Source organism: Rhinoderma darwinii (genome assembly GCF_050947455.1).
Source record: "Rhinoderma darwinii isolate aRhiDar2 chromosome 5 unlocalized genomic scaffold, aRhiDar2.hap1 SUPER_5_unloc_2, whole genome shotgun sequence".
In the NCBI taxonomy this organism is placed as follows: Eukaryota; Metazoa; Chordata; class Amphibia; order Anura; family Rhinodermatidae; genus Rhinoderma; species Rhinoderma darwinii.
The window spans coordinates 1,683,584-1,703,683 of NW_027461776.1; the positions used below are offsets into that span (position 1 = coordinate 1,683,584).

At 53.7% G+C, this 20,100-nt stretch overlaps 1 protein-coding gene across 1 annotated transcript; it reads left to right on the top strand.

The window, feature by feature from the left end:
• Positions 1-288: 288 nt before the first annotated feature.
• LOC142687184 (transmembrane and ubiquitin-like domain-containing protein 1) lies at positions 289-12,715 on the top strand. Its single transcript, XM_075847550.1, has 2 exons — positions 289-791; positions 11,870-12,715. The coding sequence occupies exons 1-2, from the start codon at positions 310-312 to the stop codon at positions 12,204-12,206; spliced, it is 819 nt and encodes a 272-aa protein (XP_075703665.1). The 5' UTR covers positions 289-309; the 3' UTR covers positions 12,207-12,715.
• Positions 12,716-20,100: the final 7,385 nt, after the last annotated feature.

Here is a 20,100-nt window from a genome sequence, read left to right on the forward strand (position 1 = left end):
GTGGGTGGTCTTGATGACTGGTATCAGTAGTGACATGGTGGTGGGTGGTCTTGATGACTGGTATCAGTAGTGACATGGTGGTGGGTGGTCTTGATGACTGGTATGGGTAGTGACGTGGTGGTGGGTGGTCTTGATGACTGGTATCAGTAGTGACGTGGTGGTGGGTGGTCTTGATGACTGGTATCAGTAGTGACGTGGTGGTGGGTGGTCTTGATGACTGGTATCAGTAGTGACATGGTGGTGGTGGGTGGTCTTGATGACTGGTATGGGTAGTGACGTGGTTTATTATCTCTTTACAGTGTGACCTCCATGGCCCTGATTGAAGGTGTCGGTGATGAGGTTACTGTACTTTGTGCGTCACTTTTTCTGCTGTCTGTGATTGTCTTGGCTTGGATTTCAACCCACACTGAAAGGAGGTCGTCTCCGGGGTCGTCTCCGGGAGAGAGTTCATCTGCTAGACATGGAGAGGAGCAGAATCTGGGACCCCTGTCGGCCGGCGCGCAGCTCCCTGGCAGTATCGATGATTCTCATGCAGCTTCTTCCTCGAATATCCGGACGTGTCCCATCAATCCTGAGCGCAGCCGCACATCAGAAGACCCCTCCCCGAGTAATGTCACCCCGAGTAACGACCCCTCCACCAGCTCCGACACCCCCACTGTCAGGCACAGACCCCCGACCCAGGACGGCCCCGCAGAAAGTCACCCCACAATAACGCTGCGACTAAAGTTCATGAATGAAACGGAGCGTGCGATGACGGTGCGGCTGACGGACTCCGTCCTGGACATTAAGAGGTAAGAGAGCGGCTATTGTCCCACCGCGGCCCTCCAACGGGTCATCAACGCCTTTCTATCAGTAATTAGGGATTGTGTCATGTATGTGGGGGCAGGAGTTATCCAGCTACATCCTAGGCTGCTGCACACAAGAGCACTCCTCCTGTACCTCCTCCTCACTGCCCCACGTGATAAGCTGCACACAAGAGCACTCCTCCTGTAGCTCCCCCTCACTGCCCCCACGTGATATGCTGCACACGAGAGCACTCCTCCTGTACCTCCCCCTCACTGCCCCCACGTGATAAGCTGCACACAAGAGCGCTCCTCCTGTACCTCTCCCTCACTGCCCCCACGTGATATGCTGCACACGAGAGCACTCCTCCTGTACCTCTCCCTCACTGCCCCCACGTGATATGCTGCACACGAGAGCACTCCTCCTGTACCTCCCCCTCACTGCCCCCACGTGATATGCTGCACACGAGAGCACTCCTCCTGTACCTCCCCCTCACTGCCCCCACGTGATATGCTGCACACGAGAGCACTCCTCCTGTACCTCCCCCTCACTGTTCCCACGTGATATGCTGCACACGAGAGCACTCCTCCTGTACCTCCCCCTCACTGCCCCCACGTGATATGCTGCACACGAGAGCACTCCTCCTGTACCTCCCCCTCACTGCCCCCACGTGATATGCTGCACACAAGAGCGCTCCTCCTGTACCTCCTCCTCACTGCCCCCACGTGATATGCTGCACACGAGCGCTCCTCCTGTACCTCCCCCTCACTGCCCCCACGTGATATGCTGCACACGAGCGCTCCTCCTGTACCTCCCCCTCACTGCTCCCACGTGATATGCTGCACACGAGAGCACTCCTCCTGTATCTCCCCCTCACTGCTCCCACGTGATATGCTGCACACGAGAGCACTCCTCCTGTATCTCCCCCTCACTGCTCCCACGTGATATGCTGCACACGAGCGCTCCTCCTGTACCTCCCCCTCACTGCTCCCACGTGATATGCTGCACACGAGAGCACTCCTCCTGTACCTCCCCCTCACTGCCCCCACGTGATATGCTGCACACGAGAGCAGTCCTCCTGTACCTCCCCCTCACTGCCCCCACGTGATATGCTGCACACGAGAGCACTCCTCCTGTACCTCCCCCTCACTGTTCCCACGTGATATGCTGCACACGAGAGCACTCCTCCTGTACCTCCCCCTCACTGCCCCCACGTGATATGCTGCACACGAGAGCACTCCTCCTGTACCTCCCCCTCACTGCCCCCACGTGATATGCTGCACACAAGAGCGCTCCTCCTGTACCTCCTCCTCACTGCCCCCACGTGATATGCTGCACACGAGCGCTCCTCCTGTACCTCCCCCTCACTGCCCCCACGTGATATGCTTCACACGAGAGCACTCCTCCTGTAGCTCCCCCTCACTGCCCCCACGTGATATGCTGCACACGAGAGCGCTCCTCCTGTACCTCCCCCTCACTGCCCCCACGTGATATGCTGCACACGAGAGCGCTCCTGTACCTCCCCCTCACTGCTCCCACGTGATATGCTGCACACGAGCGCTCCTCCTGTACCTCCCCCTCACTGCTCCCACGTGATATGCTGCACACAAGAGCACTCCTCCCGTACCTCCCCCTCACTGCCCCCACGTGATATGCTGCACACGAGAGCACTCCTCCCGTACCTCCCCCTCACTGCCCCCACGTGATATGCTGCACACAAGAGCGCTCCTCCTGTACCTCCCCCTCACTGCCCCCACGTGATATGCTGCACACAAGAGCGCTCCTCCTGTACCTCCTCCTCACTGCCCCCACGTGATATGCTGCACACAAGAGCACTCCTCCTGTACCTCCCCCTCACTGCTCCCACGTGATATGCTGCACACAAGAGCACTCCTCCCGTACCTCCCCCTCACTGCCCCCACGTGATATGCTGCACACGAGAGCACTCCTCCCGTACCTCCCCCTCACTGCCCCCACGTGATATGCTGCACACGAGAGCACTCCTCCCGTACCTCCCCCTCACTGCTCCCACGTGATATGCTGCACACGAGAGCACTCCTCCTGTACCTCCCCCTCACTGCTCCCACGTGATATGCTGCACACAAGAGCGCTCCTCCTGTATCTCCCCCTCACTGCCCCCACGTGATATGCTGCACACGAGAGCACTCCTCCTGTATCTCCCCCTCACTGCCCCCACGTGATATGCTGCACACGAGAGCGCTCCTCCTGTACCTCCCCCTCACTGCTCCCACGTGATATGCTGCACACAAGAGCACTCCTCCTGTACCTCCCCCTCACTGCCCCCACGTGATATGCTGCACACGAGAGCAGTCCTCCTGTACCTCCCCCTCACTGCCCCCACGTGATATGCTGCACACAAGAGCACTCCTCCTGTACCTCCCCCTCACTGCCCCCACGTGATATGCTGCACACGAGAGCAGTCCTCCTGTACCTCCCCCTCACTGCTCCCACGTGATATGCTGCACACAAGAGCGCTCCTCCTGTACCTCCTCCTCACTGCCCCCACGTGATATGCTGCACACGAGCGCTCCTCCTGTACCTCCCCCTCACTGCCCCCACGTGATATGCTTCACACGAGAGCACTCCTCCTGTAGCTCCCCCTCACTGCCCCCACGTGATATGCTGCACACGAGAGCGCTCCTCCTGTACCTCCCCCTCACTGCCCCCACGTGATATGCTGCACACGAGAGCGCTCCTGTACCTCCCCCTCACTGCTCCCACGTGATATGCTGCACACGAGCGCTCCTCCTGTACCTCCCCCTCACTGCTCCCACGTGATATGCTGCACACAAGAGCACTCCTCCCGTACCTCCCCCTCACTGCCCCCACGTGATATGCTGCACACGAGAGCACTCCTCCCGTACCTCCCCCTCACTGCCCCCACGTGATATGCTGCACACAAGAGCGCTCCTCCTGTACCTCCCCCTCACTGCCCCCACGTGATATGCTGCACACAAGAGCGCTCCTCCTGTACCTCCTCCTCACTGCCCCCACGTGATATGCTGCACACAAGAGCACTCCTCCTGTACCTCCCCCTCACTGCTCCCACGTGATATGCTGCACACAAGAGCACTCCTCCCGTACCTCCCCCTCACTGCCCCCACGTGATATGCTGCACACGAGAGCACTCCTCCCGTACCTCCCCCTCACTGCCCCCACGTGATATGCTGCACACGAGAGCACTCCTCCCGTACCTCCCCCTCACTGCTCCCACGTGATATGCTGCACACGAGAGCACTCCTCCTGTACCTCCCCCTCACTGCTCCCACGTGATATGCTGCACACAAGAGCGCTCCTCCTGTATCTCCCCCTCACTGCCCCCACGTGATATGCTGCACACGAGAGCACTCCTCCTGTATCTCCCCCTCACTGCCCCCACGTGATATGCTGCACACGAGAGCGCTCCTCCTGTACCTCCCCCTCACTGCTCCCACGTGATATGCTGCACACAAGAGCACTCCTCCTGTACCTCCCCCTCACTGCCCCCACGTGATATGCTGCACACAAGAGCACTCCTCCTGTACCTCCCCCTCACTGCCCCCACGTGATATGCTGCACACGAGAGCACTCCTCCTGTATCTCCCCCTCACTGCCCCCACGTGATATGCTGCACACGAGAGCACTCCTCCTGTACCTCCCCCTCACTGCCCCCACGTGATATGCTGCACACGAGAGCACTCCTCCTGTACCTCCCCCTCACTGCCCCCACGTTATGATATGCTGCACACGAGAGCACTCCTCCTGTACCTCCCCCTCACTGCCCCCACGTGATATGCTGCACACGAGAGCACTCCTCCTGTACCTCCCCCTCACTGCCCCCACGTGATATGCTGCACACAAGAGCACTCCTCCTGTACCTCCCCCTCACTGCCCCCACGTGATATGCTGCACACAAGAGCACTCCTCCTGTATCTCCCCCTCACTGCTCCCACGTGATATGCTGCACACGAGCGCTCCTCCTGTACCTCCCCCTCACTGCTCCCACGTGATATGCTGCACACGAGAGCGCTCCTCCTGTACCTCCCCCTCACTGCCCCCACGTGATATGCTGCACACGAGAGCACTCCTCCTGTACCTCCCCCTCACTGCCCCCACGTGATATGCTGCACACGAGAGCACTCCTCCTGTACCTCCCCCTCACTGCTCCCACGTGATATGCTGCACACGAGAGCACTCCTCCTGTACCTCCCCCTCACTGCCCCCACGTGATATGCTGCACACGAGAGCACTCCTCCTGTAGCTCCCCCTCACTGCCCCCACGTGATATGCTGCACACAAGAGCGCTCCTCCTGTACCTGCCCCCACGTGATATGCTGCACACGAGAGCACTCCTCCTGTACCTCCCCCTCACTGCCCCCACGTGATATGCTGCACACAAGAGCACTCCTCCTGTACCTCCCCCTCACTGCCCCCACGTGATATGCTGCACACGAGAGCACTCCTCCTGTATCTCCCCCTCACTGCCCCCACGTGATATGCTGCACACGAGAGCACTCCTCCTGTACCTCCCCCTCACTGCCCCCACGTGATATGCTGCACACGAGAGCACTCCTCCTGTACCTCCCCCTCACTGCCCCCACGTTATGATATGCTGCACACGAGAGCACTCCTCCTGTACCTCCCCCTCACTGCCCCCACGTGATATGCTGCACACGAGAGCACTCCTCCTGTACCTCCCCCTCACTGCCCCCACGTGATATGCTGCACACGAGAGCACTCCTCCTGTATCTCCCCCTCACTGCCCCCACGTGATATGCTGCACACGAGAGCACTCCTCCTGTACCTCCCCCTCACTGCCCCCACGTGATATGCTGCACACGAGAGCACTCCTCCTGTACCTCCCCCTCACTGCCCCCACGTTATGATATGCTGCACACGAGAGCACTCCTCCTGTACCTCCCCCTCACTGCCCCCACGTGATATGCTGCACACGAGAGCACTCCTCCTGTACCTCCCCCTCACTGCCCCCACGTGATATGCTGCACACAAGAGCACTCCTCCTGTACCTCCCCCTCACTGCCCCCACGTGATAAGCTGCACACAAGAGCACTCCTCCTGTATCTCCCCCTCACTGCTCCCACGTGATATGCTGCACACAAGAGCACTCCTCCTGTATCTCCCCCTCACTGCTCCCACGTGATATGCTGCACACGAGCGCTCCTCCTGTACCTCCCCCTCACTGCTCCCACGTGATATGCTGCACACGAGAGCGCTCCTCCTGTACCTCCCCCTCACTGCCCCCACGTGATATGCTGCACACGAGAGCACTCCTCCTGTACCTCCCCCTCACTGCCCCCACGTTATGATATGCTGCTTCCGTATCTCCAGTAGAAGTGATTGTCCGTTACTGGTGGAGTGGACCTCGCTGAGCTTTGCTGTTTTTGTAAGTTCTGACAATCTAATCCGGAAGCAGCAGGAGCCGAGAGATGCAGAGTCGGGTTTAGGGGGCCTCGTTCTAGAGGTGGGACCCCCAGTGGTGAGAGCCGCATCTATCGGACGCCATAAAACTCCAAAAGTGACCGCAGCGTCATCCAAACATAGTAGTAGAGGATAACCCAATGTAACCAGATCCTATCGCAGCAAGTAACGGGCGTCCCCCGATCCTGCGGACCGCCGATGAGTGACCGTTCTGGTGTTACGGGACGTCCACAATTCCCTATTAAACGCTCCTCTAGACTTCATTCCCTGCGCACCGGACGCGCCTCCACCTGTTCCCTCAAATGTGAGCGGCGGGATCCGGCTCTGTTTGGCCTTGTTCACATGGCGCTGGAAAAACCTGAGTGTGAACGCGCCCATAAATTCTAGTGTTTCTGTAAAGCGCTGTTTAGGATCCAGGCGTTTTTCACGTGTTTTGTGTGCAGGTTTCGGTGCGTAGTTAGGACCCCCATTGGCTGTAGGAGTTGGGCGTGTCTTGTGTGCGGGTTTCGGCGCGTAGTTAGGACCCCCATTGGCTGTAGGAGTTGGGCGTGTTTCGGCGTGTAGTTAGGACCCCCATTGGCTGTAGGAGTTGGGCGTGTTTTGTGTGCGGGTTTCGGCGTGTAGTTAGGACCCCCATTGGCTTTAGGAGTTAGGCGTGTTTCGGCACATAGTTAGGACTCCCATTGGCTGTAGGAGTTGGGCGTGTTTCGGCGTGTAGTTAGGACCCCCATTGGCTGTAGGAGTTGGGCGTGTTTCGGCGTGTAGTTAGGACCCCCATTGGCTGTAGGAGTTGGGCGTGTTTTGTGTGCGGGTTTCGGCGCGTAGTTGGGACCCCCATTGGCTGTAGGAGTTGGGCGTGTTTTGTGTGCGGGTTTCGGCGTGTAGTTAGGACCCCCATTGGCTGTAGGAGTTGGGCGTGTTTTGTGTGCGGGTTTCGGCGCGTAGTTGGGACCCCCATTGGCTGTAGGAGTTGGGCGTGTTTTGTGTGCTGGTTTCGGCGCGTAGTTGGGACCCCCATTGGCTGTAGGAGTTGGGGGTGTTTTGTGTGCGGGTTTCGGCGCGTAGTTGGGACCCCCATTGGCTGTAGGAGTTGGGCGTGTTTTGTGTGCGGGGTCGGCGCGTATTTAGGACCCCCTTTGGCTGTAGGAGTTGGGCGTGTTTCGGCGTGTAGTTAGGACCCCCATTGGCTGTAGGAGTTGGGCGTGTTTTCTGCGCGGGTTTCGGTGCGTAGTTAGGACCCCCATTGGCTGTAGGAGTTGGCCGTGTTTCGGCGCGTAGTTAGGAACCCCATTGGCTGTAGGAGTTGGGCGTGTTTCGGCGCGTAGTTAGGACCCCCATTGGCTGTAGGAGTTGGGCGTGTTTTGTGCGCGGGTTTCGGCGCGTAGTTAGGACCCCCATTGGCTGTAGGAGTTGGGCATGTTTCGGCGTGTAGTTAGGATCCCCATTGGCTATAGGAGTTGGGTGTGTTTTGTGTGCCGCTTTCGGCGCGTAGTTAGGACCCCCATTGGCTGTAGGAGTTGGGCGTGTTTTGTGCGTGGGTTTCGGCGCGTAGTTAGGACCCCCATTGGCTGTAGGAGTTGGGCGTGTTTCGGCGTGTAGTTAGGACCCCCATTGGCTGTAGGAGTTGGGCGTGTTTTGTGCGCGGGTTTCGGTGCGTAGTTAGGACCCCCATTGGCTGTAGGAGTTGGGCGTGTTTCGGCACATAGTTAGGACCCCCATTGGCTGTAGGAGTTGGGCGTGTTTTGTGCGCAGGTTTCGGCGTGTAGTTAGGGCCCCCATTGGCTGTTGGAGTTGGGCGTGCTTTGTGTGCGGGTTTCGGCGCGTAGTTAGGACCCCCATTGGCTGTAGGAGCTGGGCATGTTTCAGCGTGTAGTTAGGACCCCCACTGGCTGTAGGAGTTGGGCGTGTTTTGTGTGCGGGTTTCGGCGCGTAATTAGGACCCCCATTGGCTGTAGGAGTTGGGCGTGTTTTGTGCGCGGGTTTCGGCGTGTAGTTTGGACCCCCATTCGCTTTAGGAGTTGGGCGTATTTCGGCGTGTAGTTAGGACCCCCATTGGCTGTAGGAGTTGGGCGTGTTTCGGCGTGTAGTTAGGACCCCCATTGGCTGTAGGAGTTGGGCGTGTTTTGTGTGCGGGTTTCGGCGCGTAGTTAGTTCCCCCATTGGCTGTAGGAGTTGGGCGTGTTTTGTGCGCGGGTTTCGGCGCGTAGTTAGGACCCCCATTGGCTTTAGGAGTTAGGCGTGTTTTGTGTGCAGGTTTCGGCGCGTAGTTAGGACCCCTATTGGCTGTAGGAGTTGGGCGTGTTTTGTGTGCGGGTTTCGGTACGTAGTTAGGACCCCCATTGGCTGTAGGAGTTTGCCGTGTTTCGGCGTATAGTTAGGACCCCCATTGGCTGTAGGAGTTGGGCGTGTTTTGTGCGCGGGTTTCGGTACGTAGTTAGGACCCCCATTGGCTGTAGGAGTTGGGCGTGTTTCGGCGCGTAGTTAGGAACCCCATTGGCTGTAGGAGTTGGGCGTGTTTCGGCGTGTAGTTAGGACCCCCATTGGCTGTAGGAGTTGGGGCGTGTTTTGTGCGCGGGTTTCGGCGTGTAGTTAGGACCCCCATTGGCTGTAGGAGTTGGGCATGCTTTGCGTGCGGGTTTCGGCGCGTAGTTAGGACCCCCATTGGCTGTAGGAGTTGGGCATGTTTCGGCGTGTAGTTAGGACCCCCATTGGCTGTAGGAGTTGGGTGTGTTTTGTGTGCGGGTTTCAGCGCGTAGTTAGGACCCCCATTGGCTGTAGGAGTTGGGCGTGTTTTGTGCGCGGGTTTCGGCGTGTAGTTAGGACCCCCATTGGCTATAGGAGTTGGGCGTGTTTCGGCGTGTAGTCAGGACCCCCATTGGCTGTAGGAGTTGGGCGTGTTTCGGCGCGTAGTTAGGACCCCCATTGGCTGTAGGAGTTGGGCGTGTTTCGGCGTGTAGTTAGGACCCCCATTGGCTGTAGGAGTTGGGCGTGTTTTGTGTGCGGGTTTCGGCGCGTAGTTAGGACCCCCATTGGCTGTAGGAGTTGGGCGTGTTTTGTGCGCGCGTTTCGGCGTGTAGTTAGGACCCCCATTGGCTTTAGGAGTTGGGCGTGTTTCGGCGTGTTGTTAGGACCCCCATTGGCTGTAGGAGTTGGGCGTGTTTTGTGTGCGGGTTTCGGCGCGTAGTTAGGACCCCCATTGGCTGTAGGAGTTGGCCGTGTTTTGTGTGCGGGTTTCGGCGCGTAGTTGGGACCCCCATTGGCTGTAGGAGTTGGGCGTGTTTTGTGTGCGTGTTTCGGCGTGTAGTTAGGACCCCCATTGGCTGTAGGAGTTGGGCGTGTTTTGTGCGCGGGTTTCGGCGTGTAGTTAGGACCCCCATTGGCTTTAGGAGTTGGGCGTGTTTCGGCGTGTAGTTATGACCCCCATTGGCTGTAGGAGTTGGGCGTGTTTCGGCGCGTAGTTAGGACCCCCATTGGCTGTAGGAGTTGGGCGTGTTTTGTGTGCGGGTTTCGGCGCGTAGTTAGGACCCCCATTGGCTTTAGGAGTTGGGCGTGTTTTTGGCGTGTAGTTAGGACCCCCAGTGGCTGTAGGAGTTGGGCGTGTTTTGTGTGCAGGTTTCGGCGTGTAGTTAGGACCCCCATTGGCTGTAGGAGTTGGGCGTGTTTTGTGCGCGGGTTTCGGCGCGTAGTTAGGACCCCCATTGGCTTTAGGAGTTGGGCGTGTTTTTGGCGTGTAGTTAGGACCCCCAGTGGCTGTAGGAGTTGGGCGTGTTTTGTGTGCAGGTTTCGGCGTGTAGTTAGGACCCCCATTGGCTTTAGGAGTTGGGCGTGTTTTTGGCGCGTAGTTAGGACCCCCATTGGCTGTAGGAGTTGGGCGTGTTTTGTGTGCGCGTTTCGGCGTGTAGTTAGGACCCCCATTGGCTGTAGGAGTTGGGCGCGTTTCGGCGTGTAGTCAGGACCCCCATTGGCTGTAGGAGTTGGGCGTGTTTCGGCGCGTAGTTAGGAACCCCATTTGCTGTAGGAGTTGGGCGTGTTTCGGCGTGTAGTTAGGACCCCCATTGGCTGTAGGAGTTGGGCGTGTTTTGTGTGCGGGTTTCGGCGCGTAGTTAGGACCCCCATTGGCTGTAGGAGTTGGGCGTGTTTTGTGTGCGCGTTTCGGCGTGTAGTTTGGACCCCCATTGGCTGTAGGAGATGGGCGTGCTCTGACTTGACCTGGCGCTTCTTTTGTTACACGACGCGTTCTTAAACCCGCGCATCAAAGAACCGCGGCACATGCGCTACAGTGCGCTTTCCCGTTTAAGTCAATGGGAGTCTTAAACAAAAAATGTGACTACCTGCCGTGTGAACAAGGCCTTACTTGTCCCAACACGTTTCTTCAAGGCTTAGCCAATGGATCTGCGGGAGGCGGAGCTGGGAGCGCAGCGGGATTTAAGGAACCCCTTAGAGGATGTTCTTTACCTGATATTGACAAAAAGACAAGTTTGTGTCAGCGGCTCACAGCAGCGCTATAACCACGGGCCACAATGTGTGATGACATCATCGTCTAAGCTGCCCCTGGTGCCATGTGATGTCATCTTGCTGCCTCCCGATCACCACTGGGGCGGGCCCGGCCACGGGGTTGCCTGGAAACAAGGGAAGCTTGCTGCCCGGTGCCTCTGTGGCGTCATCAGTAAGAAGCGGGGCGCAGCGGCAGTCTATAGACTGATCCTCTGTGGGGGGGGGGGGGGATCTGCTGAGCTGCGGTGTTACACGGGGAGCGCGAGGTCATGGACATCAGAGGAGTGTAGGAAATCGGTGACGTCTCCACCCGGCGATCTGCAGGATCGGGTGTGACGGCCGTTTCTTGCTGTGAGGAGGTTCTTACGTTGTATCCTCTGTGCCGTCCTCCCGCTTGTTTGGATATCGCTGCGGTCCCTTTTGTGCTTTTTATCATTAACCCCTTCTCTCTCCAGACGTTTCTCGTTTCTTCATTTTCGCTTTTTCCTCCCCACCTTCCAATCTCCTTTTTATATTTTCCGTTGATCGCCGGATCAGGGCTCGTTTGTCTGCGGGACGAGTTGTAGATTTTCACAGCACCATTTATTGTACCATAGAATGTAGGGGGAAACTGGGAAGAATACACGGTAGAGATTAGGAAGGGGTTAAAAGTGGTTGGTGAAGGGGGGAGGGGACGGAGGGTGATGTAGGACGTCCGGTGAAACACTTGGGATTTATAATCAGACCTCCGTTACTTCCGGTCTAGTCCTGTTGACAGCTCTGGCGCAGGGTCCTGAGCAGTGTTGTTAGTCGGCCTCTCCTGGTATAAGGATTACATTCTGAGCATGAGCTGGACACTGCAGGAGTGCTGCCCCATTGTAGTGATGAACGTTCATCATTTATTACATCACCGCTCTGGCCCCTTCTTATAATGTGAGGGTCACCACTAGTCCCCTGCAGAGGTATTGACTGAGTGGTCCCGTTCTCCCTGGGGGTGGTCCCGTTCTCCCTGGGGGTGGTCCCGTTCTCCCTGGGGGTGGTCCCGTTCTCCCTGGGGGTGGTCCCGTTCTCCCTGGGGGTGGTCCCGTTCTCCCTGGGGGTGGTCCCGTTCTCCCTGGGGGTGGTCCCGTTCTCCCTGGCTGTTTTATAACTTCTTGTCTTCCCTGGTTTTTAGGAGTCAGTTTCCGGGCCAGGAGCCTCGTGTTCGCCTCATTTACCAGGGGCAGCTCCTCCGCGATGATTGTCAGACTGTGGCGTCGCTCCGGCTCCCTGACGGCTGTGTTCTTCATTGTCACCTCTCCCAGCATACCGCAGCCCCTGGGGGTCCTGAACCGTCACAAGACTCTGTAAACATTGGCAGCCTGATGGTCCCGTTGTTCCTGCTCCTGCTGGGCGTGCTGTGGTACTGCCAGTTTGAGTACCCCCAAGTGTTTAATGCGACTGCCACCACATGTCTGGGGGTCCTGACCCTCTTTGTGGTGGTCCTTGTGTTCTCCTCGTACCGTAGATAATCCTGCTCTCACCACATGGTTTACCATACAAAGAGGACAGAGCCGCGTCATCACCTGTGGGGGCCTCGACATCACCTGTGGGGGCCTCGACATCACCTGTGGGGGCCGCTCGCCATCAGGAGGGGACCGTGACGACCTCAACTGAAGCCGCCGCGTCCTGGACCTCCCGCGGTGATCGTTGATGTGTTCAGGAGGATTGGAGAGTACACGCTGCCCGGGGGACCTCTACTGCAGGGGTCAGACCGCCGGTGTGTGGAGGGGGAGCTACTGGATGTCAGAGAGCAGGAATAGACCACGTCCACCATACAGCGCTGCAGGGCTCGTCACAGGGTCCTCCGAGGCAATAACCGGACGGCCGCTGCTTTTGTGTATGAGATATTGGCGGTTTTCTGTGTTGTTGACATTCGTGATCTGATGATAAAACGCTCGTTCATCTAAGTAAAGTATGACGGCCGCTGCGCTCACGGGGCTGCCTCTCATTTCTTGCTAATAACACATATGTAGCAGAGCTGGACGTGTCTTTGTATAATTCTGAGTGCAGATGACTGTTGTTTTCCCGCTGGCCCATGTTACTGTGTGAACAAGTCCGTGTGCGCCCAGTTCATTCACACGTGGTGGTTGTGGTGGGATTAGACCCTTAAAGGCCACGTGCACCTTCAAATATGCGGTTTAGTTTTTTTAGTCAGTTTTGTGTGATTTTAAACCTCTCTTACAGCGTACCCGCAATGACACGGCCTTTCACCACCATTCCCCCGCTGCCGCTATCCTGCAGATACTTCCTCCTAGGTCCGGCCGTTCTACATGTCCGGCAGTAAGGCTCTGTTCACACGCGCTGACCATAAACATCTCACAATACGCAGCTGGTTTCAAGTGAAAACGGTTCCTGATTTGCAGACGTTTTTCGCGGCGTATTTTTCGGACGTTATTGGATTTATTCTTCAATGAAAAACTCCTCTAAAAACGTCCCAAGCAGTGACCTGCGCTTCTTTTTCGCGGGCGTCTTTTTATGCGCTGCTTTTTTAAAACGACGCGTAGAATTAAGCCACGTGGGAACAGAACGCCGTAAAACCAATTGCAAGCGGTGAGCAGATGTTTGGAGGCGTAAACGGCCGTATTACACTGAGAACCGTGCGTGTGAACAAACCCTAAATGTGAAGTCTTCTCTCGCTGCTTCATGAAACGGGCGACACTTCCTGTGACATCAGCGCCGGGAACTGAGGCCAGAGCTGAGCCCTTATATCCCAGCATGCTTTGCTTTTAATTCATGCACGAGCAAATCAGCTCAGCCAATCAGGTTACAGAATCTCCTCCTGCAATCTCTCCACGGCATATAACATGTATAGACATATTCTGCAAGGCAAGAGACAGACCAGCACTGGATCCCTGCATCGTGCTGATGTATAGCGGGTGTGTGTGTGTACAGTGTGTGTGTGTGTGTACAGTGTGTGTGTGTGTGTATACAGTGTGTGTACAGTGTGTGTACAGTGTGTGTGTGTGTGTACATATCATATATGGAAAGAGGAATCTTGCAGCTCCAGTGTGAAGAAATGGTGGTTTATTCAGTCAAACACAAAGTGACGTTTCCCTCCTACAATACGAGCTTTATCAGGGACACGTCAGATGCTGCAACATATACAGGGCAGAGGCTCATTTACAGAATTATGTATACACACACACACACACACACTGTACACACGCACACATGCTGCAAGATTCCTCTTTCCATATATGATATGTACACACACACACACACACACACACATACACTGTATACACACACACACACTGTACACACACACACACACACACACTGTACACACACACACTGTACACACACACACACACTGTACACACACACACACGCTGCAAGATTCCTCTTTCCATATATGATATGTACACACACACACTGTACACACACACACTGTATACACACACACACTGTACACACGCACACACGCTGCAAGATTCCTCTTTCCATATATGATATGTACACACACACACACACACACACACACTGTACACACACACACACACTGTATACACACACACACACACACACACTGTACACTCGCACACGCACACACGCTGCAAGATTCCTCTTTCCATATATGATCTTCCATCCTAGGATCAGGACCACTTGCTGGGCACCCGTACAACAGTGTTTCGTGAGTGCTGCTTCTCCCTCTCCCAAAATCCAGAACCTTTTTTTTTTTCCGTTGATCGCCGGATCAGGGCTCGTTTTTTGCGGGACAAGTTGTAGATTTTTATGGCACCATTTATTGTACCATAGAATGTACTGGGATGCTGAAATAAAAATATTTGTGGGGTGGCATAGGAAAAAAAACAGCGACTCCTCAATCTTTTGGGTGGTTTCCCTGTTTCCAGTCACTGAAATGCTGCGGTCACTATTTACCGTGGCATTTAACAGGTTAAACCAGTGGGAACGCGCTGAAGTGACGGCTATAACACCCAGCTGATAGGCTTGTTCTATGAAGAGGGCTCAGCCTGTGACCCCATCCCACGTCCCCCTCCCCTATATATATCGGGAAGGGGATATACGCGTGTTAAACGGTTTTTATTTGTTACTAATGGTTTTTTTGTGTTTGATTTTTATACGGGTTCGGTTGTTGGTTTACTTCAGAGTCGAGGACTTTTTCCATGAAAGTGTTTGTTTGCGGGGGGGGGGGGGGGGGGGGAGACTTTATTTCAATAAAATATTTTTTGTGTGTGTCTGTTTTTAAGACTTTATTACTACCGCCTTAGTAAGAGCTACCGGCTGATTGACGGCGTCCATTACTAAGGCGGGGCTTAATGTTATGCCGGTGAAAATGCTAACACTAACCCCCATTATTACCCCAGTGCCACCAAGAGTGCCAGAAAGAACCGGGTACGATCCAGTAACTGATCATCTGTAGTGATGGTCAGGCACCGGGGCGGCCACAGGCTGGTATTATTAGGCTGGGAAGGTCCAAATACCATGGTAATGCCAGGCTGCTGCTATTATGTTGTATCTGGCTGGTTATGGAAAATGGGGGGACTCCCACATCGTTATTTTTAAAAATAAATGACTGAAAAAAAAAAAAAAACCTTGTGGGAGTCCCCCCATTTTCCATAACCAGCCAGATACAACATAGCAGCAGCCTGGCATTACCATGGTGTTTGGACCTTCCCAGCCTAATAATACCAGCCTGCAGCCGCCCCGGTGCCTGACCATCACTACAGACGGTTGGGTACTGGATTGTACCTGACTTTTCCCAGTACCCCTGGTGGCGATGGGGGGGGGGGTTAGTGGTTTCACCGGCTAACACTAAGCCCTGCCTTAGTAATGGACACAGTAATGGCTACTGTCTGATTGACAAAGGCAGTGGTAATAAAGTTTTTAAAAAGAACAGACAGAAAAAATATTTTATTGAACTAAAACCCGCCCCCCCCCCCCCACGCGACCGTCCTTAACCATTTTATTATTAAAAAAAAAAAAACGTCATTGAAGGAGTCCTCAAATCCAAAGTACTCCGAAAACCAAACCTATAAAAAATTAGTAGTCAAAAGAGTTGGAAATAGCGTAGTCGACGACACAACTCCATCCTGAGGGATTTCATCAAAAAAAATATACCACACAGTAGACGTCTTTTTAACATAAGAGACTTTAGGTGACTGATGCCACTTTGTGGCATCCTTTACAGGTTAACCGTATACCTCTGGGAGCTCCCGACATCATTGTCCATATAAGGACCGTGATGTCAGGGGTTTCCTCATTTGCAAATCCCCAGGGAGTGAGCTAAAAGAGACTCTGCCCCAGGACTCTGGCCCTGGGAAAGCTCCTGGAGTCCCTGTCCATGTATGTTAGGAGCGGAGCAGGAGTCCCAGGCAGGGCTCTGGGGTTGCCCCTGGCATCGTTGGCTATATATATATAGATAGATAGATAGACACTAGACACAGACAGACCGACATGTTAGAGCCAGCGCCTCTACTATCGCTCTGCCCGGGACTTGGACATCACTATCCATATATGAACAGTGATGTCGGGAGCGGTGGTGTGAATAGGGCCTGCAGTGAGGAGGCTCGGGCATGTCGGCCTCTGTTCTGCATAGCGTCTGATGTTGCTGGCTATGGATTCCAACGTAGAAGAGACCGAGGCGCAGCAAAAGGGGGAAGAAGATTACAGCACAGCAGGCTGACGCTCGCAGAAAGGTAAGTGGAATATATTGAAACGTTTTTGATCTTTACAGGTAAACTTTAAATTGACTCTTATTGGAAAAAAAAAGTTTTACGTTTGAAGATTCTGCTTCTGTGCATCGTGTGCGTCTCAAAACCGCGGCCGTCATTTCAGTGGCGTTATAAATGTATACGTGATCGATAACCGCTGGATCCTGTGTCAGAAACACGTGACCCGCTCTCAGCCGTGCCGTCAGGCTTGCTGGCCTTACGGATTTGGCTCTGATCGCCATATACAGCTTCTATTTATCCAGAATACGAAGAAGCCGGATCTAAAAATAATAAGAATTAATTAAAAAGTTGTATTAAATCCCATAATAAGTTGTATTATTAAAACAAAAATCTGTGCAAAGGTTTATATCGGCTATAAAGGGAACCGGCCCCCAGCATTTCACCCTGCACGGGCCGCTGCTGCTAAACGTTCATTGGCGGCGTCCCCTCTCCGAAACTTCTCTCACCGTAAATAACCATTTGCAAACATTTTGTGCCTTTTGAGGTAATAATCCGCCAGTCTTGTTCGTTCCTCTTTTTATGCCCTCCTACCGCCTAAAAGTGGGCCGCCCCAAATTCAGAAATCTTGTCCTGTACGGTGCGACACCCTTCCTGGCCGGGCCTCAATTCTAGTTACGCACCAGAACAAGTACATCGATGCGTAAGCGCAAGATTTCGTGTGTGCGGGTACAGGTGAGGAGCTGTAAATCAAAAGTGGGGAGGGGTAACTCTGAAAGGCTTGTGTAATGAAGATATGAATACTATAGGAACAGAGCAACTTAGAAGATAATTATGGGTTATATAGAAATGATTATTCACCCACCACCACCAGGTGTCGCTGGTCTAATAGGTGAAATGCTGGTGACAGGTTCCCTTTAAGGTTCGCCTCTATGTTTGGTGTATAGGTCGGAATGGTCACCCCCCCCCGTATACATCTTATGTTAGTTTCATTAGCCCAGACTGTTACAGTTTATTAGTTCAAAATTCTAAATCTAAAATCTGCAACAATTATACCTCTAAAAATGAGCTGACACTGCTGACCCCGCCTGCTAATGATAATGAGATGACCGTGCTGACCCCGCCTGCTAATGATAATGAGATGACACTGCTGACCCCGCCTGCTAATGATAATGAGCTGACACTGCTGACCCTGCCTGATAATGAGATGACACTGCTGACCCCGCCTGCTAATGATAATGAGATAAAACTGCTGACCCTGCCTGATAATGAGATGACCGTGCTGACCCCGCCTGATAATGATAATGAGATGACACTGCTGACCCTGCCTGATAATGAGATGACACTGCTGACCCCGCCTGCTAATGATAATGAGCTGACACTGCTGACCCCGCCCGCTAATGATAATGAGCTGACACAGCTGACCCCGCCCGCTAATGATAATGAGATGACACTGCTGACCCCGCCTGCTAATGATAATGAGCTGACACTGCTGACCCTGCCTGATAATGAGATGACACTGCTGACCCCGCCTGCTAATGATAATGAGATAAAACTGCTGACCCCGCCTGATAATGAGATGACCGTGCTGACCCCGCCTGCTAATGATAATGAGATGACACTGCTGACCCTGCCTGATAATGAGATGACACTGCTGACCCCGCCTGCTAATGATAATGAGATGACACTGCTGACCCCGCCTGATAATGAGATGACCGTGCTGACCCCGCCTGCTAATGATAATGAGATGACACTGCTGACCCTGCCTGATAATGAGATGACCGTGCTGACCCCGCCTGCTAATGATAATGAGATGACCGTGCTGACCCCGCCTGCTAATGATAATGAGATGACACTGCTGACCCCGCCTGATAATGAGATGACCGTGCTGACCCCGCCTGCTAATGATAATGAGCTGACACTGCTGACCCCGCCCGCTAATGATAATGAGCTGACACTGCTGACCCCGCCTGCTAATGATAATGAGCTGACACTGCTGACCCCGCCCGCTAATGATAATGAGATGACACTGCTGACCCCGTCCACTAATAATGAGCTGACACTGCTGACCACCGCCCACTAATGATAATGAGATGACACTGCTGACCCCGCCCGCTAATGATAATGAGCTGACACTGCTGACCCCGCCTGATAATGAGATGACCGTGCTGACCCCGCCCGCTAATGATAATGAGCTGACACTGCTGACCCGCCCTCTAATGATAATAAGCTGACACTGCTGACCCCGCCCTCTAATGATAATGAGCTGACACTGCTGACCCCGCCTGCTAATGATAATGAGATGACCGTGCTCACCCCGCCCGCTAATGATAATGAGCTGACACTGCTGACCCGCCCGCTAATGATGAGATGACACTGCTGACCCCGCACGCTAATGATAATGAGCTGACACTGCTGACCCCGCCCGCTAATGATAATGATATGGCACTGCTGATCCCGCCCGCTAATGATAATGACATGACTACTGACCCCGTCCTCTAATGATAATGAGATAAAACTGCTGATCCCGTCCTCTAATGAGAAAGAGATGACTACTAACCCGTCCCCTAATAATAATGAGATGACTACTGACCGCATCCTCGAATGAGATGACTACTGACCCCTTCCTCTGATAATGAGATGACTACTGACCCTGCCCTCTAATGATAATGAGATGACTACTTAACCTGCCTTCTAATGGTAATGAAATGGCTACTGACCCCGCCCTCTGATGATAATGAGATGACTACTGACCCCACCCTCTGATGATAATGAGATGACTACTGACCCCGCCCTCTAATAATAATGAGATGACTACTGACCCCGCCCTCTGATGATAATGAGATGACTACTGACCCCGCCCTCTGATGATAATGAGATGACTACTGACCCTGCCCTCTAATGATAATGAGATGACTACTTAACCTGCCTTTTAATGGTAATGAAATGGCTACTGACCCCGCCCTCTGATGATAATGAGATGACTACTGGCCCCACCCTCTGATGATAATGAGATGACTACTGACCCCGCCCTCTAATAATAATGAGATGACTACTGACCCCGCCCTCTGATAATGAGATGACTACTGACCCCGCCCTCTAATAATAGTGAGACGACTACTGACCCGCCCTCTAAAAATAAGATGACTACTGACCCCGCCCTCTGATGATAATGAGATGACACTGCACAGTATAATGATATCTAGTACCTCACACTACACTGTATAATGATATCTAGTACCTCACACTGCACTGTATAATGATATCTAGTACCTCACACTACACTGTATAATGATATCTAGTACTTCACACTACACTGTATAATGATATCTAGTACCTCACACTACACTGTATAATGATATCTAGTACCTCACACTACACTGTATAATGATATCTAGTATCTCAGGCTACACTGTATAATGATATCTAGTACCTCACACTACACTGTATAATGATATCTAGTACCTCACACTACACTGTATAATGATATCTAGTACCTCACACTGCTACACTGTATAATGATATCTAGTACCTCACACTACGCTGTATAATGATATCTAGTACCTCACACTACACTGTATAATGATATCTAGTACCTCACACTACACCGTATAATGATATCTAGTACCTCACACTACACTGTATAATGATATCTAGTACCTCACACTACGCTGTATAATGATATCTAGTACCTCACACTACACTGTATAATGATATCTAGTACCTCACA

Coding starts and splice junctions, on each gene's coding strand:
- LOC142687184 (XM_075847550.1), top strand. CDS start 310: ATGGCCCTGATTGAAGGTGTCGGTGATGAGGTTACTGTACTTTGTGCG. Junction 792..11,869: donor TCCGTCCTGGACATTAAGAG/GTAAGAGAGCGG, acceptor CCTGGTTTTTAG/GAGTCAGTTTCCGGGCCAGG.